Source organism: Perca flavescens, chromosome 18, assembly GCF_004354835.1.
Source record: "Perca flavescens isolate YP-PL-M2 chromosome 18, PFLA_1.0, whole genome shotgun sequence".
Classification (NCBI taxonomy): domain Eukaryota; kingdom Metazoa; phylum Chordata; class Actinopteri; order Perciformes; family Percidae; genus Perca; species Perca flavescens.
Window position 1 is genome coordinate 16,158,819 of NC_041348.1, and position 27,233 is coordinate 16,186,051.

Genomic DNA, 27,233 nt, shown 5'->3' on the forward strand with positions numbered 1-27,233 from the left:
TTACTTCCGGAACCCAAGGTCTCTCAGAGGAGGTGTGGGACTGTGGAGCTCTATACCATGGATGTATTATATCAAAGCCGGTCTACGGAAAGCCTTTCCACTCCCTATTAAGCCCCATTGTACTGAATTTGGTTGCAGTTCCACCAGAGTTCCGCTGGGGGTGGTCACGGTCCAGTGCAAAATGAATGGGGACTCTATGGAGCTAGACGGCTAAATTTGTCTCTTTCGCCTGATTGCTGTTGAACAATCTCAGATTTGATTGTAGTTTTTGCAAGTTCAACATGGATTATAGGTCGAAAATTGAATGAACGAGTACTTATGTCCTTTCGATTTCTTAGGTTGAGTCGTTGTTGCCCATAACACGCTAGCATTCTGCTAATGAATGCTGATTGGTCAGTGAAGGACTGATTACGATCGGAGATCCCGCTTGATGGCATCCGAAGAACCAGAATGTCAGAGTGAATATTTCGGCGTGGTCTTTAAAACATTAGCAAACCTCTTTCTAGCACGTGTATTGACAGGGAGAGCCTGTCAAAAACGAAGCGACTCAGAGCTTGCCATAAAGCAGTATCTCTGGCTGTATATGGGTATGACGTCATTGACATTTTAAAAGGCTTTTTAGAACAAAAACTGTGTATTTTCTTAGCCTCCCCTTTCGAATGCAAAATTCAAATTAGACAAAAAAATGGATTTTGAGGGGTATAGCTTGAGTCCCATTCATTCTGCACTGGCCTGTAAGTGCCCCCTATATGGAACTCTGGTGGAACTGCAACCAATTCAGAAGCCGGAAATAACGAGAGAGTGAAACTTCTTCCCTTATTAGAAATTCTATGAGAACGAGCCATACCCGACTCAAATAAAAAGGCAGAGTGCTCTCTCCCCATGGGGTCGAAAATCAAGCTGTTCCACGCTAGAGGCCTGGAGAACTTCCGTTGTGTAGCTAATCTGGATGCAGCGTTTTTTTGTTGCATTTTTTTTCGGAGTTTGTGTGCTTTTCTTTTTGCATCGTTTTGCAGTGCGTTTGTGTATTTGGTTGTGTTGTGTGTATTTGGTTGTGTTGTGTGTATTTGTAGCGCTGCACATGTGTTGTTTTTCTTAAATTGCTTGTGTTTTGTTTATTTGCATGTGTCTTCTTAAATTGGAGGGCGTTTGCCCCTGTCGGACACCGTATCAGTGTGTTACAATACTTATTTGTCACTTCAAACCTAGTGCTTACATTGGATTGGACAGAGAACACACACACACACACACACACACACACACACACACACACACACACACACACACACACACACACACACACACACACACACACACACATACACATACATAACATTACGTTGATACCATTTTTTTACAGTCTATGCATGACACAAACTAATGTTGGTTGCTGACAGCACCAATCAGGGATCAGAAGTCCCGCCCCGACTATGCTTCAACCAGCCCCTCCCCTCTCGCGCTCTCTGCGGCTCACAGCCACGGCACGCGGACAGGCGCGGCGTGTGATGAGCACAGCAACTTCACCTTCCCTTTTAAAAAAAAAACGAGAAACAAGTAATGTCAGACATAACCGCGGAAAGAGGATGCAACAGTTAACGTTAGTTTTTTAAACCGGTGTCAGCCAGGGCAGTCACCTTTCGGCCTGCTGAATGCGGTTCACTCGTGCGTTTCCCGTGACATGAAAACACTCCTGCACGCGCCTGATTCCGTCGCATTCACTTGCTATCCACGAGCGACCACGATGGTTAAATGTCCTGTTTAATGGTCGAGGTATGTAGACTGGGACTTCATATGGGGATGGTGCCTCCAGAAAGACACACACAGGCTTTTACACACGGAGTTGTTTTGGAATAGGCCTACTAACAAAAAACATACCAATTATGTTTTGTAAGGACCTTTAAAGTGTATTTAGTGCTCAAAAGAGAGTTTATAATGACAGGATTTTAGTCTACCTATGTATGCTATGGCGTTATTATAATATATAATTGTGGCGGTATTGTCATAGGGGGCTAAAATGTTTTGATATAAGGTATAGTGAGTTTAGTGACATTGTTTTGTATGGTACAAATCGTTTTTTGGTGCAGACTTCTTCATATTGGCATATATAACCTATTCTATAAGCTGCTGTGATTGGCTACAGTAGGCCTTCTGTATTATTGCAATGTGTCACATCAGTGTATTGATAGCTTTACTACAGTCAACCCTTAATAATATATCTTAATATAACCTACACACAGGAAGTAGCCTACAGGTAAAGTGGTTGTGCAAGAATTTGATTGTGAAAACAAAGGAGTTGATGAGGAGTTATTATTTTACATTTAAAGTAGAGTGACTGACTGTCATTATGTAAAACAAATATTTGAGCGTGAAGATTCATTCATTCTTAGAAACAGTAATGTTACTTCATAAGAAAAATCGTAACTCACTGTCCACCTCCCAGCTTCATACTGAGCTTTCAAACACAAAGTTCATACTTCAACTTGGAAACCATTTGACAAAAAAACTATTCAACTCAAAAGTCACTTACTAGCTTTTTTCCGGAGCTTTCCAACCCCCTTAGCAGAAGGAGTTTACTCGGTTGTTGTGGAGATAGCTCAGTTGTCATCACTTGCATATTGAGTACCATATGCAGTGTTTAGTTTTGTCTAGCATTTGATTATTTAGTAAGCACTTGTACTTGTTGACTGTTGGAAAGCTTACAGCGTACAGACTTGCCCAATGTAAACAGTTTGACAGAAGCTAGCCATAAGCAGAGAGAGAGAGAGAGAGAGAGAGAGAGAGAGAGAGAGAGTTTGACTAGAGAGCCAGTTTTGTTAAATAATAATGTGAGTATAGAGCTAAAGCTAATGGAAAACATTTGAAAGAGGGCGTCCTGTAAAAATGCAAAAACCAAGTGGGCTGAATCATTGCCTCTGGTTTGTCTCCATCCACCCATTTCCTGTAACTGGTAAACAGTGTGCTAATTTAGATGTTAATCCTCCTACTCAAGGTACACTTGTATGACTATCTTCCTGCAGAGGGGTAACATTGAACACTATGTACAGTAATAACGAGATACCAGATGATGTGTTACTGTACGTTTATCAGATCAGTTGCTTTACCTGGTGTCTATCAAATGTCTTTGCCTTCTTGTTCCTCTAAACCAACAACACTGCGTAGTGCACTCAGTCCCCTCTCACTCTTGTCCACTATGCACACAGATTATAACTATTATCGCCATTACTAGCTATTATAAATAGATGACCTCAATTGGTAAATGTACTGTGCTGAGTCAGCCTGAACTGCAGCACACGACTTTGGGCTGTAATTAGGTTTAGGAACTGAACTTAGATCAGGTGCAATGGCAGATTACCCTACTACAGATGTACTTTATCAATTTTCACTCATCAGAAAGAGATGGGCAAGGTATTGTTGGTGTTTATTTAAAAACAGGGCAAGGCTGTTGAAGGAAAATATTTGTCTGTCAGCACTCGCATTACTTTACATTTTACTTTGGGGCTTGGAGTGAGAGAACAAGAAGTCTTTATAAGTCAGGAGAATTTGCAAATAGAGGCTTGATGTGAATCAGAGGTGAAACTATTAGAATGAATCGTTAAGAGAATTAACTGGTTACAGTTTTGATAATCAGGTCATCATGTAAGTAATTTTTCAAGCTCAAATGTCAAACGGTTGGTTTTCGCCTCTTAAATGTCAGGATTTGTTGCTGTTCTTTGTTATATAATCGTAACTGAATATCCTAACACAAATTGTCACCATAGTTACTATTAAAGTAGCAGTGTGTAGGATTTAGGGGGATCTTTTAGCAAAAATTGAATATGATATTCACAGTTATGTTTTCATTAGTGTATAATCAACTGAAGGCCACCGTATGTTCAGGGGTGAGGGAAAAGGTATTCAGTTGGTTGCAACCTGCAACCTCACCACTAGATGCCACTAAATCTTACACACTGGTCCTTTGACTGGACAAGAACTTTCAAAGGATATAAAACAACAAATAACATTAACATGATACATGTTATGTAGGTTAGAGGCTCAAGAGTAGGTTTTTTTTTTTTTTAGATAATTTTTTGGGCTTTTATGGCCTTCAATTGACCGGTTAGTTTGAAGGATAGGGGAGAGAGGGTGGATGACATGCAGCAAAGGGCCGTGGGTGGGATGTGAACCCAGGCCGCTGCCATGGACTCAGCCTACGTGGGGTGCTCACTCTACAGGGTGAGCTAAAGGTCATTCCAAGATTAGGTTATTTAAATTGTATTGCCACAGCCCTTTATTCAGAATTAGTATCCCATATTTGAAATGATGTAGATCTTATAGTGAACCACTAATATGTTTTAATGTTGCATGCCTGTGAAAGAATAGAAAGCTAAATATTAAGTGAGATTGTGAGGGCTTGTGTGAAAACAGGGAAGAATGGCACATCAGTGTGAAAGAGGTCTCTGAGTGTGTGTGAAGCCTTTTGCAAAGAGGGTCACCATGACTTTTCGCACAGTTTCTATTTATTAGCTAGGTCCATCAATGCGCTTAGATAGCAGTGTGTATTTTGGGGTGTTGTAATATTAATCTCGGCCTCTCTTTCTCTCTCCCTCTTTCTCTCTGCCACAGAGGTGTGGAGCAGTCGCATTTAAAAGGTCGGAGCAGAATGCCTTACAAGTTTGCATGCTGGGTAAGAATGCTAACTGACCTGAATACCGCAGTGCAAATGGTTGTAAATACAGTATATATAGCCAGCTGCAAATTGATGGTGCAAAATGTACAAATATTCGGTTACCGTGCTTCGGGCTGTCACTAACATTTGGCCCGGTATAATCTCTTGTCAAACACTAAGGCATATTTCTGCTATCTCTGTATACACTACAATGTCCACTTGAATGGCTTTTGTTGAATAACAGTGGTGCTCAATACAGTAAGTTTCATAACTCTGAAAAAGTCTAACTTGTTGAAAAGCCTGTACACAAGTGTAAGTGTTCCAGCAGTGTTGAGTTTTACTCTAGGCATGTTTTAAATGTAGTGTCCGACCTGGAGACAGTAAACTGTAGCTGTTTATCATAACTTCAGTCTCAGACCTTGAAGATTCAGACCTTGAAATTTAGCTCATGCTATTTTTTTTCCATAGTAATGTCAAGGTTGTTTAAAAGTTCCCTGAAGAAGTGCGTAGTTGCGTGCAAGGGTTAGGCAACCTTAAACGTGATAAAAAATGTGCAGTAAGGCAGGGTGTAAATTACCAGTGCCAAGAAAATGTGCACATACATGTTCACATACTTACACGTTCACAAACCAGCAGAAATGTAGATACAAAAACAAATACAAACACTTGCCACTGTTTTCTTTAGATGGGACAGTTTATATACTGGCTGACCCACTTTTCTGCAGCGACCTTCCAGAAAACGTCACCAGTATACAGTTTGTACTGTATAATGTGCTGTGTGTGTGTGTGTGTGTGTGTGTGTGTGTGGAAGAGAGGGGTCTATTGGAGCAAGCAGTTCCATTGACCTTGTCGACTCTCTTAATATCTTTCGCTCATTCTGTGCCATGATCTGTTTTTTTTTACTTTTTGTAAAAAAAGTTCTTTTCACACATTCACAGAGTAACGAATCTTAGCTCAGCTTTTTTGTTGCAATTGTTCTTTTGCAACTTTGTTCTCATCTATTTGAAGTCACATACAGTATATGTTTGCCAGTGGCAACATGGAGAAAGTCGTTGGCACTCTCCCACTCCTTCAGACTGATAATAGCTGTTTATGATTGTAGGGCTAATTAGAATTTGTAGGGGTGTCACCAATCTCACTGATCCACAAATCGATTCAATTTAAAACAGTGACGGCAGTGCCACAATAAGAGCTACTTGAAGGACAGAAGGGTACTTTACAACAAAAGTTTCTCAAAGATTTACGAGGAACAATTGAATGACTGAGTACAAGGTGTACCTGAATGCACCATGAGGTCCCGTCTGAGCCCACATGCTTTAACGTCACCTTTCGTTGTTCGTTTGTCTGCATAACTCACGGAGAAGGCAAGTCATACCAGTGACTTCAAGGAAGCAAGAGGATTTTTTGGGTATTTTGTTTCTCTGTCATCTCCCACTCTGGCAGTGGCCATGTTGTCTGGAAAAAGCGCAGCTGCAGGCTACTGGTAAGCAGGCCAGTCGCCAGACCTCAGTCTTAAGGGGGGCATATGAAATACATGGGAGGGCACAATTATTATTAGCGTACAGTATGTATATTTATAATAATCATATACTCTTGTTATACTATTTGCACGTAATCATCACGTTAAACATAACCAACAACAATATGACCAGGTAGCCTATATAGCCTACAACACATTACATAGAAGCAATGTTATGAATATCCATAAAACACTTGACTATACAACATATTAGATGTAACACCAGAAGCATCTCTCAAACATTGCATTTTAAAGCAGTCAACAGAAGGATATGCATTGCTATGCATGTGCCATGAGACACGCACGCACGCACACACACACACACACACACACACACACACACACACACACACACACACACACACACACACACACACACACACACACGCACACAGAGACTTTGAACCTACCGGTACTTTGAGTGGAGGCAGCCTGTCCTCTCTCCAGTCCCTCCTGTCATTTGAAGTTGCATGCTTATTTAAGCTCTTGTCTGTAAATCTTAAACCCCTTAATGAAGAAGTTCGCGTCCGATGATACAGATGTGAATTTCGTGCAAGCATAACAAAATGCGGAGTCCTTTTCCACAGAGTAGCCTATGCAAGCCACTCCCTGTTCAAATACCAGCTAGAGGAAAATTATCGTTTTTTTTTAACCAAACATTTTGACTGGAAATTTCCTCAACGCAACCTGTTTGGGTTTGTCCGTCACACCCCATGATTCAACAGTTAGTTGTGGCCCAAATGCTGCACGTCACGTCGTAGCCTAACTTTCTTTTTAGTAAGGCCGTGATAGGCTGTTGCAGTGTAGATTCCCATCAATCAAACAAAAATCACACCATTGTTTATTTATATTTTTAATGTTTTAATGATAAAGAATGCAACATTAATGCAACACAAAATTAGCAATTATGATAATATAAAATTAAAGTAATTTTTTTAAGAGGTCTGTGCCTCAAGTGGGGGGGCACAAGCATTTTTGGGGGCGGGCCCAGCCCCCTATGGCCCGCCCATAGCGACGGGTGTGCTGGTAAGCTAACGTTACCCTGTGTCTTTAGCTGCATGCTACCAGCCGGTAAGCTGCTTTGTATGTTTTTTTTTCTTTGGACGTGCAAGTAGGCCAGGGTGGAGAGAGAAAACAATATTGGGGTAATCGCTGATTCTGCTTTTGATTTAGACTATTGTAATTAAAAACTCTTTTTAATCGATTAGGATTTGAAAACGTGACACCCCGTACGATTTGGCATCATGGTTGTACATAATAAGTTGGACTAAGTCCATTATAGTCTGGACCAGCTGGACTGTAATTGTAATCTACATATTCTGTTGTTCAGTATGTGACTCTCAAGACAAACAAATCTGTGTATTTTGGTTAAAATCATGCTGTCGTTTCAATAGTCTTAAAGCATGTTCATGGCTTGAAGGAAGAAATTGGGGAAGAACGTGTTGACCGTTTCTGATAAATCAAGTTCTTGCTTTTGGACTTTAGATATTATATTTTAGATATTAGATATTTCTCATTACATGACTACACCCAACAAGAAAATACAGTATTTTACACTACCTGCTGATCGCAGCTACAACAAAACAGTACATGGAGTACGTAGCCATGGTGTATTTTCACTGAGCAGCTGTACATTATGTCCCACTGCCTGCCTCTCACAGTTTCTCACAGCCTGTATCGTTTATCTTAATGCTCTTTGTCTCGTGATTTCTTGCAACTTCTTATGTCTAATATGTGGCATTCAAGGCTGTCCGTGTGTGTGTGTGTGTACGCGTGCGTGTGTGTCAGTACTTTTGTCTGCATGTGACTGTTTCTCAAGGGCACATTTCCACAATGGTTATAATGTAGCACTCCATCCTTCATTATTACATGCATGCTATGAGGAACACAAAGGTCTTATTTACTTACATTCCCCTATTGTATTCATGTTAATTGATATCTGGTTTTCAGCAGTCACAGGAGAGCCTTTGGCTGTGTGTGACATTTTTTTTTAGATACATTTTTTATTACTTTTTATATTCAAACATACAGAACAGAGAAACATAATTGAAGAAGAACAAAACCCCTCTCCCACCCCCCCCCCCTCTGCGGTCTTGAGGAAACAAAACAAACAAATAAACAGAAACCACACCTTGCCTAGTCATTCTCCTCTAGTTCTTGTGGTGTTGAGGTCATTGGGTCTGATATTTGTGCTGCTGCGCTTTTCCATAGGTTGATAGTCGATGTTCTGGCCTTGTTAATCCTTGCTGTAGAGAGCTCAAGCATAACTGTCTAGAAAATACGCCAACCACTGTTTTATACAAGGCGAGTGAGGCGGAGCCAGCGTTGAGCTATCATTTTCTTGGTTGCGGTTGAGCCGGCTAGCCAAATTTTCCTCCGTCTCCCAAGCAGGTGTAATTTAGAGTTGTCATTAAGTAACAAAACAATCGTGTCAGCAGGAATTCAACATCCTATCACATCAGATATTATTCATGTTGTTTTATTCCAGAACTCATGCACGTTTTCACATTCCCAGACCATATGCAGGAAAGTTCCAGTTTGTTCAGGTTAACAGAACGTGCAATAGGGAGTGGGAGTGGCTTTAGAGATGTATCTCTTCTAAGGAGTCCAATATGTCCTATGACATATGTTGAAGTGGATCTGCTGGTGATTTGGGTTCTTGGAACAGTGGGAAATGTTGTCGCAAACTGTCTCCCAGTTAATTGCATTCCCCTCAGGTCTCAGCTCTCATTCCCATTTCTTTACTATTGGGAGTTCTCCTATGGATACTTGCATCAGTTTAGCATAAATCTTGGACACTAATCCTCTCACAGGAAAATCAACAAACCATTTAATGACTGGGTGCGCCTCAAGAGTGTTTCCCCATGGCACTCCATAACATTTTAGGGCTGATCTTAAGCGAAGATAAAATAAGAAGTTGTCCTGGGCACCTCAAAACTAGCTCTCAAGTCTTCAAAACTCAACATGCCTTTCTCATTGAATACATTTTCTAAAGTATAAATACCTCTGTCACTCCATTGGTTACAAACAAAGGGTTTGTTACCAGACATTAAGTGTTCATTGTGCCATATTGGAGTATTCAAATGCTACTTATTGGTGTAGCATAGTTGCTCCTCCACTTATTTAAAGTTGGTCAATGTGTTGGTGATAATAGGGCCATAGGCTAGCATACACTTTTTTGGACACACACCTGCAAAGGCAAGGTCTTGCAATCTTAGACTTCCAGTGAGGTTTTTGCTCTATTTCTATCCATGGAACTGTAGATGAGGGGTCCATCGGTGTGTGTGAAATTTAAGGACAACAGGAAGACTGTGTTTTCAGTCTCAAACAAATGTTGAGTTCATCTGAGTTAACACTGGGTTAGTTAAGGTCATTTAAATCATTTGATTTAAGGAGACTGAGCAGAGCATAAATAGTGTAAGATAAGACAAGCAATATGAGCATGTCGCTGTAGGCTCTGGGAAATTTGGATGGATACATGGATAGATGTTGGATTAAAAAAGAAACATTGTCATAGAGATTGGTGTGGGGAAGGTATGACTCTGTGTGTGGTCCCACTGACTTGACCATGAGACAGTGTCCGTGGACCCAAAGCCCCACAATCGTTCACACAAATCCTATTGGTCAGCTGTTGGTGTAGCAACATATGTAGCAGAGTGAGAGATAGCGCAAGTGAGCTCCGAGTGGGGAGAGGAGGGGCTTTTAGACTCTACAACAACACCGGTGTGAGTGAGACTGTAGAGAGGAGAGAGAATGCGGCAGAAGGAGGGAGCAGACCGACAGTGGCTGACTCTGGGAGATAGATAGAGACGGATTTTCACTTCTCTTCATTGGCTTTTCCCTGCTTCTTTTCTCTGCACTTGTTTTGTCTTTTTTTATCACTCTGCAGCCATTTGCTCTCAGTCTCTCTGTCCCTCTTTCTTTCCTGCTGCTGATTCTGTCTCTCCCTGCAGCCTTTACTCCTCTGTCCAACATTCTGACTTGCTACTATCTGTCTGTCTGTCCTCCTTCTCACCTATGGCTACCTGATAGTCAACTTCCTCTCCTACTCTCTTTTTCACAACCATCCCTTTTTCTCACTCCTTCCTCAGTTTCACCCATGTCTTTACTTTGATCTTTCCTTTCCTTGCACCGGTCTGCAACCTATCTGTTGTCTTTTGGTGTGAGGATGCCAGTACTGGATGGGTTCTGGGGCCCAGATCTCAGGATGCGGGACTCCGGTCTTGGCGTTGAGGTTGAAGTTGGGGTCTGTCCAGACGAGGCTCCCCGCTCGCCAGTCTGGGGGTCTCTCAGGACACCTCCTATTACCTGTGGGGGCCTGTCATTGGCCCTGGAGCTTCCGGCTCTCATACGGCAGCTCAGGGCAGCCTGGAGGGCTCGCAGAGGAGGCTCCCGGGGGCCCGAGAGAAGTCAGGCGAGCACTTGGGTGGAATCAGAGAAGGAAGAGGTAGAGGAGGTGAAGCATGACGTAGAGGACAGAAGCGATCATCTGAAAGGTAACTTGCACATAATACACGTTCCAGTAAGTACAGCTAATCTTATGGGAGTCAGATTTCTCATAAATGTTTAATGTTGTTTGACCCAGTAACTGTGTATGCTACATGAAAACACATCCATTGTAGAAAACAGATATTGTGTGACTTACATTTTTTTAGCACATTCCTTAACAATGTGTAATTTTTTCGTGTACAATTTATTATTTGTCTTATAAACATAGTGGTAATTTTTTTGGCAGGTCACGTTTATGAATAAAGGTCTGGGTTTTTTTGTGGGTTTGTTCATCAGTTTTCGCATTTGAATGTTTGACTTTTGACTCCATGCCTTAGTGCACGTTTTCATTTTTGACAAGGTTTGTGTGTGTGTGTGTGTGTGAGAGAGAGAGACAGATTATCTTTGAGAACTGAGCCTCTGGCCGTATGTTTACGCGTGCGTGTTTGTAATTGACGTGGGTCGAGACGAGGTTCATAGCAGTTCAGATGCCCAGGCAGAGTAAACAGTGAAATGAGGGATTTAGGCTGTAAAGCCAGTGTGTTACCATCTGCTGCGATGCAGCTGTACTGATGACACTGAAGTAATACTATCAATCAAGCTGAGTCGATCTGAAGTGCAACACCGCAGAGATGCAAAGTTAATATTGTTGACCGTTCGATGTGAATTTGTTAAATTAAAGAATGGACCTTGAGCTAATGTTTAATTTGAACATTAATGACAGGACATAAGGTAAATCCGATATTGTACAATTATGGTAACAGACAACAGTGACATGACATTTTTCAGTCTGTACATGCTAATGTTTGCTTTCATATTAGCATATAAACAAGATTAATGAATACTAAGATGGGCAATAAGAGTAATACTTTAACCCCTAATCAGTTGATAATAAAATGGAACCAAGGACATATAAATCTTTAATGTGCCTTTGAAAAGTTATGATGAAGTGATAGGGCTGGGCGATATGGTTGAAAACTGTATCACGATATAAGTTTTTCATATCGGTCGATATCGATAATTATTGATATTTTTTATGACCTATTTAAAATAAGGACCAGGAGAAAAATATATTAAATTTAAAATTTTTATTTTAAACTTAACCCTGCTCTGATTATAATCCCCTCAGTTATAAAAGCAGAAATGTCAAAACAACCATGGAAAACACTCAAATAATTAAAATGTAAACAGGTCTAAAATCACAATGAACACTTAACAATTATCTCTTAACATTAAGGTGCAAAATTAAAGAATAAGTAAGAAATGCTTAATAAAGTGTCATAAAATAGTGCAAAGTGTTAGCTAAATATAAGAAACCTGAGAAGGAACTATTTTCTGCAGGTTTAGTGCTAGGTTGGTAACCTGGCTTCTGGACAGTGCCCAGCATGTCTGCCTCCGTTATTTCTTTGTAGCGTTTAGTAAGGCGCTGATGCAGAGTACCTCTCCATGGCGGTCTGCTGCTTGTGCCGTGTTGCAGCTGCAGATGTTGTTGGACGTTGATGGCGAATACGGCTGTGCTCCAAAGTGTGAGCACGGCTAAAGTGGTAAAACAAGTTTATGGTATTACCAGTGTTGGTGGGGACGACGGTCTGACGACATTGGTCTGACTACGGTCAGACTTATAAAATCCCCAAAACTGCCATACTGACTTTTCCTGTTTTATCAACGATTTCCTCACTCGCTGCGGCACTCACTTTCCACTCCACGCCGGTTCTGTTATTGAAGAACACGAGACAGCGATGTGGCGCAACCAAACATGATACTGTTACATGATTGGCTGTTAGAGTGTCACTCCCTATGTTGCTAAGTTGCCAGAAAGTGAGGGCCTTTGTTCATGCAACCAAACTTGATTCACAACCTCTGGTTTCTTCCAATGGTTTCTTCTGATGAAGAAAAATAAGTTATCGAACGTTTTATCGACCGCATTTTCTATTGATATTGATTATGTGTCTATCGCGATACATATCGTTATCGTTTTATCGCCCAGCCCTATGAAGTGATGATTCATACTGTGGGGAATTACCTGTGCGCCACCACTAACTCATAAGGTGGGAAACGGACAAATGTCCGCCGTTCACTGCCTGTGACTTTTCCTTTGCATCGTGATGACCTCGTTTGTTTGATGACTCCTTACAGAGGGTGAGAGGCTATCTGCGTACTGTTTGATTCACCACATACCAACATGTGTCGAGACACTGTGAGATAACTTGTCAGCGGGGATAGTGAGTCATTCTGACATTTCCGAGGATGTAAAGGGCTTCAAAAAAGACATTTGTAATAGCAAAACAAAGTAGAGAAGCTCACATAATTAAAAGATAATGTGTAAAATATGTTCAGTTTTGAAGATAATTCACCTGCAGAAAAACACTATTAAAAACAATATGGCAAATGAAGGCACATCCTTCCTTTCACTGGCTATGCAGAACAGCCAATAGGAATGCTCTCTCTCTGAAATGACCTGTGATTGACCAAAGTTTCTCGTCACAAGATTGATTTTCTAAAGCCAGGAAACAGAGCGAACAGGATGTACAGAAGTACAGTTTTTTGCTCAGACCACTTGAATTACAGTATGCTGAAAGATTACTATGGAATGTTTGAAGTGCCTACCAGAACTTTAATCAGTAATTATTTTGTTAGTCAGTTAATCGTCCTTTAATTTATTTATCCAAAAAAACTGGTTCCATTCCCCCAAATGTCACCATTAGCTGGTTTCTTAATGTTCTATCATATTAAACCGATTTCTTTGGATTGTGGGCCTGTGGTTGGACAAAACAAGACATTTGAATATGTCAACATGGGCTTTGGGCTTTGCCATTATTCTTTTTTAACTATTTTTTGACATTTTATAGACCAACCAACTAATCAGTTTATTAAGAAAATACATTTCTGGTGTTCTTCAAAAATGATAGGAAGGTTGAGGGAGTAGTCACGGAGAGAGAGAAGGATGTGGATACTGGAGCCAGAGGTAGGGGAGGTATTAAAGATGGACACCACATAAAATGGAAGTATGGAGAGATAGCTAGAGTGAAGGAGGAGAGCGAGATGTGTGTGTCTGAGTGTTTGTCTGTGTTGAAGGGGGTGGGATTTTCCAGATGATGTATTTCCCCCTTTCCTTGCCCACCAGCACACAGGATTAAAAAAGCAAAGAGGCTTTCCCTCTTTTCTCCTTTTCTTGCTCAAACTAGACCAGCAGGACTCTATTTGCATCACTTTACCAAACTAAGTCACTGCCCCCAAACGCATGGAGATGCATAAATAGAAAACGATGCCCCTTTTTTTACTTTATGTTTCATGTATAGCAGCTGAGCCTACACAGCACAAAAAACACACCAAAACCACAACTCATTGCCTTCAAACTGTGCCGCTTTGGCAACACCCACACTTGCCAGACAAGATCTAGCAACCCGAGGGAGTTACCATAGTGACTCCAACCCCATTAACAGGTAGTTTAGCTGCTGAGGTGGTGTGGACTGACAACCGTGGGGACATAATACGCTCCAGTTCCTCACATCTGATCTGTAAATTATTTAATATTTTTTATAGTTTTCAGTTTATTCATGTGAACATTTCAAGCGTGTGCGCTGTGACTTGGAACCTAGTTCTGTTGTGTCTTGCCACTGGCCTCAGGGTGTGTGAGTTGCGCAGAGGCAGTATTCAGTATTCAAGGACCCACGGTGCTGCTGTGTTCCCTCTCCGTCTGTTAGGTGCTCACGCGGCAAGGATAAGAAATACAAAAGGTTACCTTTTCAGTACATACAGTAGACAAAAATGCTTGATATCCATTTAGGAGAAAATATGCTGTCAGCATGTCAGTAATACACATTTCCTTTTTTGCTCCTCTTGTTTAAGAATCAAACTTCAAACAGAAAAACTATTGTTTTGTACCAGAAATGAAGACCACTCCTAAAAACGAGAAAAATTATTAAATGAACAGAATATAGCCTACATAGTCAATTTAGCACCAATCATGCACCATAGCAGCTGCACAGTGGCGTGAAATCCATTCTCCTTGGGCAAACTCAGCCCAGATGCATGATGTTCTGGTGATTCGGCGATGTCAAAGATCCTCTTGTTTTCAGAAAATCTGGTTTATGAGACACTCTAAATCTGCTTCTATGAGGCTGATTATGTTGGGAACACTTTTTCATTCTCTCATCACCCCGCTGCCCTTTTGATTACTTTCTTCCTCTATTTCCTTAGCTCTAGTCTCTACACTCACTTCCCCCGAGCGGTTTATATTTGTTTGTTGCACTATAAGATGAATAAATATGGAATGATGGCACTTTTCCACCGTATGTTTACCAGATAGCTGCCTAGCCTAAACAGCACAAAACACACACACACACACACACACACACACACACACACACACACACACATTCATGTACAGCATGAATCTGCTTTTATGAGGGTGATTATGTTGAAAATCTACACCAGGGAACACTTTGCTCCATTGTTCTCTCATCACCCCTCTGGCAGCTCGACTTATCGTTTAGCCATCAACCTTTTGCTTGCTTTGTTCCTCTATTTCTACACTCACCTCCCCTCTCTACTTACTATTTATATTACCCATATTTTACCCCCTTTTCTCTTTCTGTCTATGTGCAGCTGATGGCAGACTGAACACTGGTCATGCTGGTGTGCTGCTGGTTGAGAGACGAGGCTCCTATCCGCTGATTGACCTGCGAATCCTAAAAAGTAAGTCTCCTGACCCATTTGAATGCAAAACAATGTACATATATTGACCATGTCAGCAATTCTCAGTCTACTAACACAAGTCTTTTTTTTCTCTTAGAAATATATATATATATATATATATATATATATATATATATATATATATATATATATATATATATATATATATATATATATATATACACACACACACACACACACACACACACACACACACACACACACACACACAGTATAATTTTTCAGGAATCACATTCAAACTTTCGAACACTATGATCACAGTGATTACAGCAAATGTGTAACCTTCCAGCTGAGGGTTGTGTGTATTCAATGTATCTTATTTTTGCGCTATAAAAGCAAAGCCCAGGTCGCCCCTGCCAAAAACCGCTACTGACTGATTCACTACTTTGTCAGGTTTCTGCTGCGTGGTCTATTAATGCAAATCGTTTGTAATTTCAGCCAGTGCCCAGCAGGAGGAGGTAGAGGCCGGTACCAGGAGAAAGGTGAAGCGTCAGCTGAGCTTTCAGAGATACTGCCATGCCTCCAGGCTGCTCAGGGGGTTGGTGACCCACACCCCCGGGTCACTACACCTACTAGATGACGAGTACCTGGGACAAGCTGCAGTAAGAACACACATTCACAGCCCATACAAATTTAAAGTACAAGTACCCTGTAGCTCCAACTCTCTGTATGTGTCAGGTATGAATCACTGATCAGTTCTGAAAACAGTCTGTCTTTCTTTACAGCACATGTTATCAAAAGTAGGCAAATGGAACTTTGACATTTTCCTCTTTGATCGTCTTACAAATGGTAAGATGGATGTTTCATGTATTACTTAAAGTTTAACATATGTTATCCCTCACCTACCATGTCCCTTCACCAATTGAACTATTTATGTTAGCATTGTTTTCTTGTTGTTACAATTAATTCTTAGATTAGATTTGAAAGTGTTTTTTCTTTCTTGCACAATAAAGTTATTAAATACATAGTGAAAGGATATTTTCAAACGTACTGCACTAAAAACATCTTTTCTTGAATTAATTTGTGTGCTGTAGGTAACAGCCTGGTGACTCTAATGTGCCATCTCTTCAACGTCTACGGTCTCGTTCACCACTTCCAGCTGGACATGGTCAAACTGCACAGGTTTCTCAGTAAGCTGCAAGCAAGTCTCAGGGATTACACCCACCTACCCTCTGTCCCACTTTGTCTTCCAGCAAGAAGAGATGTAAAAGTGCATCCTAATATCATAGTCTAATTGACTTGAATTTGCTAGGCTCTTAAGCCCAGTTCAGACCAAAGATTGGCGATAAGATTAAACCGCAGCGGTCAGAACTGGCCCGTCGCAGCTCGACTCAAGCCAGCTGATGGCGTCGCCTGCGACTCAGCTGGTCAAGTTGCCAGAAGCTGGTTTTAGAACGTAAGGGACGTCACCTGTTTTAACAGCCAATAGCGAAGTCAGCTTGTAAAGACAGCTACAAACTATAGAAATAAAATTATCCATATTCCATTTTATTTCTGTTACAAACTGTCAACTGGTCGAAATGGCAGTTTTAGACTACGGCTCAAAGGCCGCCTGCGAACACGGTATGTGGTCAAGTGAGCTAGAGAGTAACTGAAGAGAGGGAGCGGTGTTAGAACAAAGCAGTGAATTGCATAAATACGTTGTTTTCGCCGATTTATCGCTAGAAATGCAACTGTAGATGCAATAAATGATCTGTCCAGCTACAAAAACGCCTGAAAGTCGTAAGTTAGAGCTGAAGTATGTAAGATGATACACCGTCTAGCCTCGTCGCATTGGTGTCATCTGGCAGGTTTAAGGACATTGAATGTGAACGTAGAATGGCACGTTGCAAGTAGTTGCAAGTTTCAACTTGTCTCTTCACGAATCTTTGGTCTGAACTGGGCTTTAAACAACTTTCAGTATGGATTGAGACAAAACATTTTTAAACATTTTCATGGTTAGGAGCACTGGTGTATTAACACATAGCATTCCCCCCATTAGTCACCACTTCACAGAAATCATTTACTCTCTAAAAAGTGCACCCGGCGGCCTTTTTGGCGGGGCAGAATGCTCTTGAAAGCTGAGAAGGGAAGCCCAGACTGACGTCAGCTGGGTCTTTTGTCTGCCAATCACTCACTACAAAAGAGTCACAGGGATTGTGTTCCTCACAATAAAAACAGATATGGATAAAGTGAAATTGTTGTAAGGTAATATTAATCCCGTATCCATAGCATGCTAAATGCTGATATCCGATATTGCAGAGCAACAACGAGCGGTGTGTTGCTATGGAAACAAAGTGCACAGTCAGCATCTTCTTTTTGTTCTTTCTTCTTTGTTTTTTACACACACGAAACGTGATGTGGATGTGGAATGGAAAACGAGAGCTAATACTGTGACATTGTAGGTACACAGTTGATTATAAATTAATTTTTACATTACCACATAGATAAGTTATTGTGGCTTCAGTTTCTCCCTGTCTCATACGTTCATTATATTTCATCGGTCCTGATCTCCAGCTACCCTCGCAACCACTGCTACTCTCAGCTTTCTCTGTACTGTGTCTGGGTTTAACACACACCTTTCGAAGCAATTTGACACAGCATCATCAATGATGTTCCCTGGGGTCATCGGTTTTTCAGGTCTTTCAACGTCAGACATCCTCACACAGGCAACCCAGCCAGAGTTGATCAGGCCCCCACAGATCACCCTGCTTGATCCACAGCCAACTCAACGCCTTCTCCGCGGCATCTGTGATCTTCTTGGTGGCTCTCCTGGTGTCTAGTCCAGTAATTCCAAGGAGCTTGAGTACCCTGCAGAGTGGGCTCACACCCAGTCCTCCATCCCCTGCTTTGGTGCTCGCCTACCAGCCCCTCGTACATGACCCTCTTCCTCTCGAAGGCCTCCTACATCCAGATTTCCCAGGGAACAGTCAACTCCCCGCAACTCCACTTGCCTTGTTGTTTCCAACATCAGCACCATGTCTGGCCTAAGTGTGGTCACTGCGATGGTAGTCTGAGATTCTGAGCCCAAGGTTGGCCTTCAGCCGACGGTCCCGTGCTGCAGCAGGAAGCCCCCATGATGGGCTTGGTTGCTGCTGTGCCCTCTTCCCGGCTTTGACAAAGGCAATGGACTGCCTCACTGGTTGTTGCTGCCTGCTATGAGACATCCCTGAGCCCTTGTCCATTTGTTTACTGGGTTGCTGCAGCTGTTGTCAAAGTATGCAATTTGAAGAACTGTTAAGAAATCTAAATTGTGTGTTCACATGCCCCAGTGAATCAAAACATTGAGGTAAAATCACTGAATCATACTTACACATAAGACTGCTCTGATTTTAAAATAAAGCATTCATATAAGAGTTTCAATAGTGTTGCTTAAATGGAATTAAGATTGGATTAAAAATGTGGAAGTTGAGATAATTTCATGGGGCTTAACCTTGTGTGTCTTGCCAGGCATGGTGCAAGAGGACTACCACTCCCAGAATCCCTATCACAATGCTGTTCATGCTGCTGATGTCACCCAAGCCATGTACTGCTACCTGAAGGAGCCCAAGGTAATGAATAATGCTGTATTCTCACACACACACACACACACACATGCACATTATAAGGCTTCACCAGACCTAAGCTTCTCCTTGACATATTCTATTAGCTTCTCTTCCTGAGGGATAATTCCTGCTCACTTAGACTCGACAACACATCCATCCTCAGCCTGGAGAAATCCCTGAAGCCCTCTGACCAGATTAAGATTCTCTGCATCTTTCCCTTTTATTCAGTAATTGCTTTTGTGCCCTTTTGTTGCGCTGTAAAGCACTTTGTGGTGCAGCTATTTAGTTAGAAGCACTTACATAAATAAATTGAATTCAGCACAGCGCACACACGCCAGTGGGTTCTAGATAACAAGCACACACTCACAGTATACTGTAAGATGTCAAGCCTGCTGCTTCTCCGATCTATATGCCATTAAGCATGAATCTTAACCCGGTCACACACACCTACAGTATGTCTGTTATAAATTAAAATCAATATTTTTTAAACTTTGAGGTAAAATGATTTAATGTCAGGTAAATTTACTTATTTTACCTATTTATTTTTTATTTATAAAATTATCCAGAAAGTGTCCTCTACTATACTTAAATCACTATTTGTTTTCCAAAAGCGATGATGAACCCCAAAGGATACAGTTGTATAAGTTACATGGAAAAGTACAAGCCCAGTCCGAACATTTCTGAAATACAAAGTGTGATTTGTGGAGCTGAAGCTTAATTTGCTTGGCTTGAATGTAACCGACGTTCATTAATAGTAAAAGTAAAAGTTATGCAATAAAGCGTTAAAGGACATCATAGCAATCAAGTTAATTTGAAAGGAGTGCAAGTGTCCCTCGTACATAAGGAACAATCATTTCCCTGTCAACCCTTTGTGTGTTGTAGCTGGCAGAGCAGCTGAGTCCTCTGGATGTGTTCCTGGGTCTGATGGCAGCAGCCACCCACGACGTTGACCATCCTGGAGTCAACCAGCCCTTCCTCATTAAGACCAGACACCACCTGGCATCTCTCTACCAGGTACACACAGGTGTGCTGATATGTGTTAGCGTGTGGGTGTAAATGTGCGGTAGGTTTAGTGTCCAGCCTGTAACCGAGTCTGTTTGAAACCCGTTTACAGAACACCTCTGTGCTGGAGAGTCACCACTGGAGATCCACTGTAGGCATGCTGCGAGAGTCACAACTGCTGTCCCACTTGCCTGCTGTCATGTCAGAAGAACATTTACAGAAACACATAATATGAACTTTATTTATAAGGATTCCTTACTCCTTTAGTCATTGAAGAATTGTTACCAAGATACAAGATACAATGTTTTGGCTCAGTGGTGCCCCCCTCTACTTTGCAGGCAGGACATGGAACAGCAGCTGGGCTCTCTCATCCTGGCTACAGACATCAGCAGGCAGAATGAGTTCCTGTCAACCTTCAGAGAACATCTGGACAACCAGGACCTGGACCTTCAGCTCGCTTCTCACAGGCACTTTATACTGCAGGTATACTGCTCATCATATCCATGCATGTTTCACAAACAAATATATATATACTTCATTTAAAGAGTAAAGCTAGCGTAGCTGCACAGTTTGTGTGTGTGTGTGAATCTCTCTCTCTTTGCCTTCAGATTGCTCTGAAGTGTGCAGACGTCTGTAATCCATGTCGGTTTTGGGAGCTGAGCAAACAGTGGAGTGAGAGGGTGTGTGAGGAGTTCTACAGGCAGGGTGAGTAAAGTGTGGTTAAAAAAAAAATACAAAAAGATAAAATACTTGGTGTCCTATGAAAGGGACGGCATGTAGCACTTTAATGCTGTAGTGGTTTTCAAATACCTAGATACCATTAACATTTATTTTACAGCAGTGGAAATTATTTATAGTCTAAATTTATTTTGAGCAAGACCACAACACCCACAAACCACCTGGCTTTATATTAACAGACGATTGAAAGAAACTTACAGGACAACTCAAGACGGTTTTAAGATTGCAGAGGTGGCTGTGTGAGGGTTAAATATACTGTCACCAACATGGCACTATTTCCATAAATATGGGGTTCCTTTCCTTGAAAAACAGACTTTAGCAGACGTCTGGCATCCATGTTTGTTTGGTTTTCAGGCACCTTTGGTACATTAAGCACCAAGTCGGATATATCTGAAAAATTAAGTCTTAATTAAGACCTGGATGTAAATCTTTTCAGAGATTGTCTCTGTTCAAAGTAATTGTATTGATACCTGAATAATGTTTGAACAAATACTTGTGTTCCCTACCTTTTTTTGGCATTCATCAAATTGTTAAAATATTACCCTAAAGATTTTATGATGGTCCGCATCAGCATCATATGTTGTTATGGCATCTCTTTTATTCATGTGGATACTGTTTTCTGAATTTTGGCTATTAACCTGACAGGTGACCTGGAAAGAAAGTTTGACATTGAGATTAGTCCTCAGTGTAACCAGCAGGCTGACTCTGTCCCAGCCATTCAGATAGGTAATTACTACAGTGCACACACACCAAGACCTCTATACAGTATTATCATCAACATGTCCATCAACTTATCAGTAGATGACCCACCTTCGTTATGTTTTTTCTCAGGATTCATCTCCTACATTGTGCAGCCTCTGTTTGAGGAGTGGCACCGCTTTACCGAGCCCAGTCCGCTCAGCCAGAACATGATGGGTCACCTGTACAAGAATAATGCCCGCTGGAGCCGCCTACGATACGCACACACACCGTCAGACACCCAAACTCACTCCCACGCCGAGGAGCCCGGAGGAGGAGAGGGTGGAGACATCTCTTAATCTTTCTCTCATTTCTCGAGGTATTTGATCTTCCTTTTGTAAACAGAGGAGTGGAGTGTTTATCCACCTCCTTGTTTGTCCTCCAGCATATTTTCTCCAACTGCCGGTGGTTTACAGGCTCTAAACATGGGAGCATTGGATGGGAGTCTGGCTTCAATTCATGAGATATGGCTCCCTCTGCTGGAGCGGAGGACCGTAGCCCTGCAGGGGGAAAAAAGAAGATGGAGAGAGATTCATGGTAGGGCAAATGGATGGATAATCTTAGTAAATATGCCAATTTGACAAAGTCATGCCTTTACCACAGTGGTATCTGCTGCAAAGTATCTGAGAAAAGCAGGAAATTAAAAGGTTAGCTGAAGAAGAGGGATCAGTGAAGACAAGTTTTAATGTGTTTGCGCAATTCTGCTAGAACAATAAAGAAATGAGAAAGTCAGCTGGACTGTGCTGGAAAAGATGACAAAAATATATGAAAGAAAAATATATCCACTATACTATAAGTTTTAAACTTTTAGACAATACATACTGTATTAAGCTCTTTACACTGTTTCTCTTTTTTGTACAGCTTGCACTTCTATTGGATACTCCCTTATTTACTTTTTACTAAAGTGTGTTTTTAACTCACTAAGTTGGTACTATAACAATGTATTCTCTTTGAACTGTGTAAGACTGACTGAACTGACCGACACAATTAATGACAGAAAGTGGCTACAGCTGGTGTCGCTCAGTTGCTTAACGCTGATATCGATAGCTCGTCAGCTGGATGTTTTTGGACTCACAGATGTGGAGAACACAAACCGGAGCAGTTTTCCACAGTGTTTGTGTTCATGTAGTCTATAGCCACAAATTTGCTGAAATTCTGCTGGATGTCCCTCTTTTCGGCCAGATGTCAGCTTTCTCTGTGTTGGAATTTTAAACTCTGGTGGATTTATGGAGGACTATGGTTAACTGCTCCTCAGATCACTCCAGAGTAAATCCAGACAGCTAGCTAGACTATTTGTCCGTTCTGAGTTTTCTGTTGCACGATTAAAACAACCTTTGAACGTACACATGTTCCACCAAGACAAGTTCCTTCCCGATGCTATTTTGCAGCGGCACCGTGGTTCCGTCCCATGCTTAACGCCATCCAAGACGATTGTGATTGGTTTAAAGAAATGCCAATAAACCAGAGCATGTTTTTCTCCCATCCCGAAATGCTGTGTGGACTAGCCAGACCCTCCTTCACAGTGCTGTGGAGGAAGTTCTGGCAAAGCGAGACTAGTGTTCATGTAATGGGTATTAACAGTATATTCTCTACACACTGTGATGTACAACCTCAGCACTTCACATGCCAAAATCTTAGCAATGTATTAACCTTTTTATTGGGTATAGATATTGGGAAATGTAACTCTTGCACTGGTGTTACCTTTGTGACAACTTATTTATCTGATAACCTCATTTTACAAGATCGTATATAACAAATCCTTAACAGCAACTTGGTCTGTCTGTGAAACACAATTTGTGTGATGTCGTTTTATCATTTTCTGGACAAGCTTTCTTACACTTAACCCTTTCTTCCTGTTTTTCTTCAGCCATACCAGCATACTGAGACACACACACACACACACACACAGTAGTGTGGCAGCTTGTTTCCTGTTTTTCTTTCACCCAGTATCGGGTTTAGATTTGACCCAGTGAGCATTGCCAAGGTGCCAATGTACTGTTCTGACTGACATTGACTCACTGCTGTTACCTCTCTACAGCTATTACAGTACTTCCTTTTTACACTTGCTGTACTGTGTGCACTGCATCGTATGTCACGTACAGACTTGGGCCAATTAGTAATTGCAAAAACCTCTAATAAGAACTAAGAAAACTATATAGCATCTTTAATATAAAAAAAATATGTACAATTCATTGTCTTAATGTTACTAAACTGATCCATATGGTGCTGATATAACCTAAAACAAAGCATATAAAGAATTTGTAAATACTACTTGGTCCAAATGTAAAATATACCACTATAAAATGGCTCTTTTTTTAACCACACTGCTCTAAATATGTATAATTAAGGTTGTCACGTTTAAGATTCCCGTCTGGCATGGTCGAGGCTGTGTACTGTACACGGTGCTAACAGAAGCCGGAGCCATAACCTGAGCTTTATGATTCCACCAACCCAGCCAACACACAGTGTATTCTTCATACAATGTAATACTATAGGACGATCACAGATACTGTATATTGACAAAAGTGTCGAAACAATTATATAACAATTTCTTACAAAGTTAAGTCACTGGCCAAGTTGTAAGAAAGTGGCCATATTCATATCTATCTATGTTAATAAATAAATGAATGTCTTAACTATTATCACTCTATTGGCTTTGCTGAAACTTCCACTATATATAAGCTGTGATATTGTCTAAAGTACAACTGTTGTCACTGTGTTTGACTTCTCTCCTGTTATGGGGAATCATCTCTCAGCGGTTACTAAGAATGAACCATGTACTCAGAACACCACTGTATAGTACCTAAAACCGGCTGCCTTGTATTTCAATACCTCTCAGAATCAGAACTGATACAGGGTCAGTGAGCCATACTGGTTTCACTAACAAGTACAAATGTGTACTGTATGTGTTTAATACAGGTTTTCATGCCAGAGTGATTATTATATCTGATTCACTATAATTATTATCGTATTAAAAAGATGTTTGTCTCATGAAATCTGTTAATTTACTGTGACAGTTTAAAGAGATTTGTTTACGCCCACCTGGTATTATATATATAGTACAGTAGCTTCTATCATGAGGTCGGACAAAAAACATGTTTTCTGTTTTTTACCCCCTTAAAAGGCCATACATGTTCAAAAGTAAGCACTGTGTTCAATTAACTAATCCTGTGGTGCAGTTTCACCCCCAAATGTAACTGTGCGTGTCCAAAAGTACTGTATAATCTCCATCTTCACATATAGATAATTATCCCAGTGCCCTACACTCAGAAGTAAGTAGAACCAGGCACGGCACCAGGATTCCAGTTTTGGATGGGCCAGACCAATTGTGGGTGGGCCTTAAATTAAAAACGTTATCAAATCACTGTTTAACCTAATACAAATTACTGACTAATATACTGTTATATTATATATATTATATGTGATTACATAATAAAGATTGTAATAGCTTGATGCTATTTAAATATGTTGTTGCATTGTAAAAAGTTTCGGTGCAAAGGAGGGACCTAACCGCGACCGCTCTCCTTGGTTCTGACCAAAAGAATCTCCATTACGCACCATACCTGGCTGCGCTATAGAGCATCTCTCCTAACCTAAGGCCTATAGACTGTAAAAGTGGTCAGGAATCTAATATTTCCCCAAAACATAGTTTAGTTCTGCTCGTATAACATGAGGCCGAATATTTCACAATTCTGTTCAATTGTTTTAAGTTTTCAACATTACAGATCAACAACACTGCCCGACAGTTTCAATCAATACTCGGCCACAGAACATGTTCATTGACAACGTCATCTGTCATGTAAAACAAGACTCAAGTTATTTCCTTACTTTAGTGTGATGATTCATGTTACAACTGGTTTAACACAAATACATAAATCACACTAACAAGCCCTAAAGCATCATTGACCATAACAAGAGAAAAACATGAGGGAAAAACAACTTGACAACATTAACAAGCTGTTATAGAAATAGAATTGTGCCTGCAGCTCTGTAGTGAGTTATGAATCGATTATTTTAAAACATATATCTCGTATAACAACATAATACAATACAGGCAGAGTAACCTTCACATACCTTACTGTTATCCTCTGGCGGTCCTACATAAACTCCCTAAAGCAGGAAAAGCCACCGGATACTTCAGCACTGGTTGAGTTGCGGGATCATCCACGGAAGACCGATCCACAGGACTCATATTATCCACTCGCGAGTCAGAGACAGAGGCACTAGCACCGGCGCTGGTCGCGCTAACCGCGCTAGCCGCGCTAGCATCCTGGGCTGACAGAGACAAAGATGTGCTCGGTGTTGAGGATCTCAGCTCTCCTTCATCTCCTGGTTGCAGCGATGACTCTGAGGCCGCTCGTGCACGTTTAAGGTACCTAAACAACGACTGTTGCAACCTTGTCCTTCACTGGAAATGATTTTCACACTCTCAGATCACTGGGAGCTAGCCTAGCATACCGACAAGCTACATCCATCCCGAACCTCATCTGCTGAACTTGCGCAGAAACATAAAAGTAGACATGACCAGCTTTTTTTAAATTATTTTTGAAAACTAAACATTTAGACTATTTTAGCACAAATTATGAGATTATTTGCCGATTTGAATAATTATTCACCAAATTATAATATATTAATTAATTAATGTTTTTTGGGTGGGCCTGTTGAAAAGTGGGTGGGCCTAGGCCAGTCAGGCCCACCCATAACGCCGTACCTGAGTAGAACACATCCTTTTGGTGGGTTTGAGTCAAATCTAGTGCTGCGATTACTGAGAGAAGTTTAAATGCTTTTTTTTTTTCTCTGTATTTTGGTCATTTGTTTTCGAGTATGATCACCACAAATACTAATGCACCCCATTTTCTCTGAATACTTTAAACACTTATTGTCCATGTTTGCTTTAAAAAGTTGAAAGTTCATTCTTGACCAAACCGTTTCAAAATATGTCAAAGTATGCACCCGGATAGCTCACTTGGTGGAGCAGGCGCCCTTATGTGGAGGTTTGCTCCTTGACGCAGCAGGCTGGGTTAGACTCCAACCTGCGGCCCTTTGCTGCATGTCATCTCTATCCCCTTTCATTTCTTCTGCTGTCCTATCAAAATAAAGACTGAAAATGCCCCCAAAAAAATCTTTTAAATAAATAAAAAAGTTCATTTATAATAGCTGTTTTTATGGCTTTCAATCATATCACAGTCTATTCTTTCTCTGGCAATGATAGCTACTGGTAGCAGCAGATAGCTAAAGTACATGCTAGCTACCTTAATGTCTTAAGGTAAAGTAATCTTATGCTTAATAAGTGTGATAGAATTATTAAATGAACCCCTTCGAATGAAGCCTATGGTGTCCAAAATTAATACATGTACTGGTGAGTTAATAAGATGTTTGCCATCTGAATTTTTGAATGTACATTTCTGTTCTGACAACCAACATCTGAGCACTGTGAACAATAAAATAAATCTTTTTCAATTAACACCCAATGCATTAGGTAGCCCATGTGTATTTGTGTGTTAAAATTTGACTTGAATTCAGATGGATGCAGGGGACCAACAGCTCATCTTCCAGATAAAATGTCTGACCACTAGAGGGCAATACAATCATTTCAGTGGTATTGTGCATGAAAGAAAAGCTCCTCCTGATAGGGGGCACACTATTGGTGCCTCTCCCTGCTGCTTTGTTTACAGTATCAATACAATAGTCAACACGTGAATCAACATGATGATTTATGTGATGTTAGCGTAGCTGGGGGCTATGAGCTGATGTGTTAACAGAAAACTTTAAGGAAGGAAGGGAGAAAGACAGGCTGAAGTCAAACAGCGTTAAGTTGCGTAGTTGTAGTTTGCAGAACAAACAACAGAACATGAAGCTT

At 41.0% G+C, this 27,233-nt stretch overlaps 1 protein-coding gene and 1 long non-coding RNA gene across 6 annotated transcripts; one reads left to right on the forward strand and one right to left on the reverse strand.

The window, feature by feature from the left end:
• The first annotated feature begins 1,435 nt into the window (after positions 1-1,435).
• Positions 1,436-22,596, forward strand: LOC114573143 (cAMP-specific 3',5'-cyclic phosphodiesterase 7B). 3 transcript variants are annotated; one of them, XM_028605101.1, is made up of 13 exons: positions 1,436-1,770; positions 4,603-4,663; positions 15,261-15,350; positions 15,810-15,973; positions 16,097-16,160; positions 16,406-16,501; positions 18,801-18,901; positions 19,778-19,909; positions 20,010-20,098; positions 20,236-20,380; positions 20,506-20,602; positions 21,281-21,361; positions 21,467-22,596. In XM_028605101.1, the coding sequence occupies exons 1-13, from the start codon at positions 1,750-1,752 to the stop codon at positions 21,670-21,672; spliced, it is 1,347 nt and encodes a 448-aa protein (XP_028460902.1). In that variant the 5' UTR covers positions 1,436-1,749; the 3' UTR covers positions 21,673-22,596. The 3 variants fall into 3 exon arrangements, with proteins under 3 accessions (XP_028460902.1, XP_028460901.1, XP_028460900.1); XM_028605100.1 differs by lacking the exons at positions 1,436-1,770; positions 4,603-4,663 and adding an exon at positions 9,427-10,660 and having other exon boundaries at positions 21,467-21,692; positions 21,790-22,596; XM_028605099.1 differs by lacking the exons at positions 1,436-1,770; positions 4,603-4,663 and adding an exon at positions 9,427-10,660.
• LOC114573144 (uncharacterized) lies at positions 20,613-25,656 on the reverse strand. 3 transcript variants are annotated; one of them, XR_003694868.1, is made up of 4 exons: positions 25,448-25,656; positions 21,446-21,873; positions 21,178-21,285; positions 20,613-21,025 (listed from the first exon to the last, which is right to left on the reverse strand). It is a non-coding gene; the product is annotated as an uncharacterized LOC114573144 (long non-coding RNA). The 3 variants fall into 3 exon arrangements; XR_003694867.1 differs by having other exon boundaries at positions 21,142-21,285; XR_003694866.1 differs by having other exon boundaries at positions 20,613-21,285.
• Between the last annotated feature and the right edge of the window lie 1,577 nt (positions 25,657-27,233).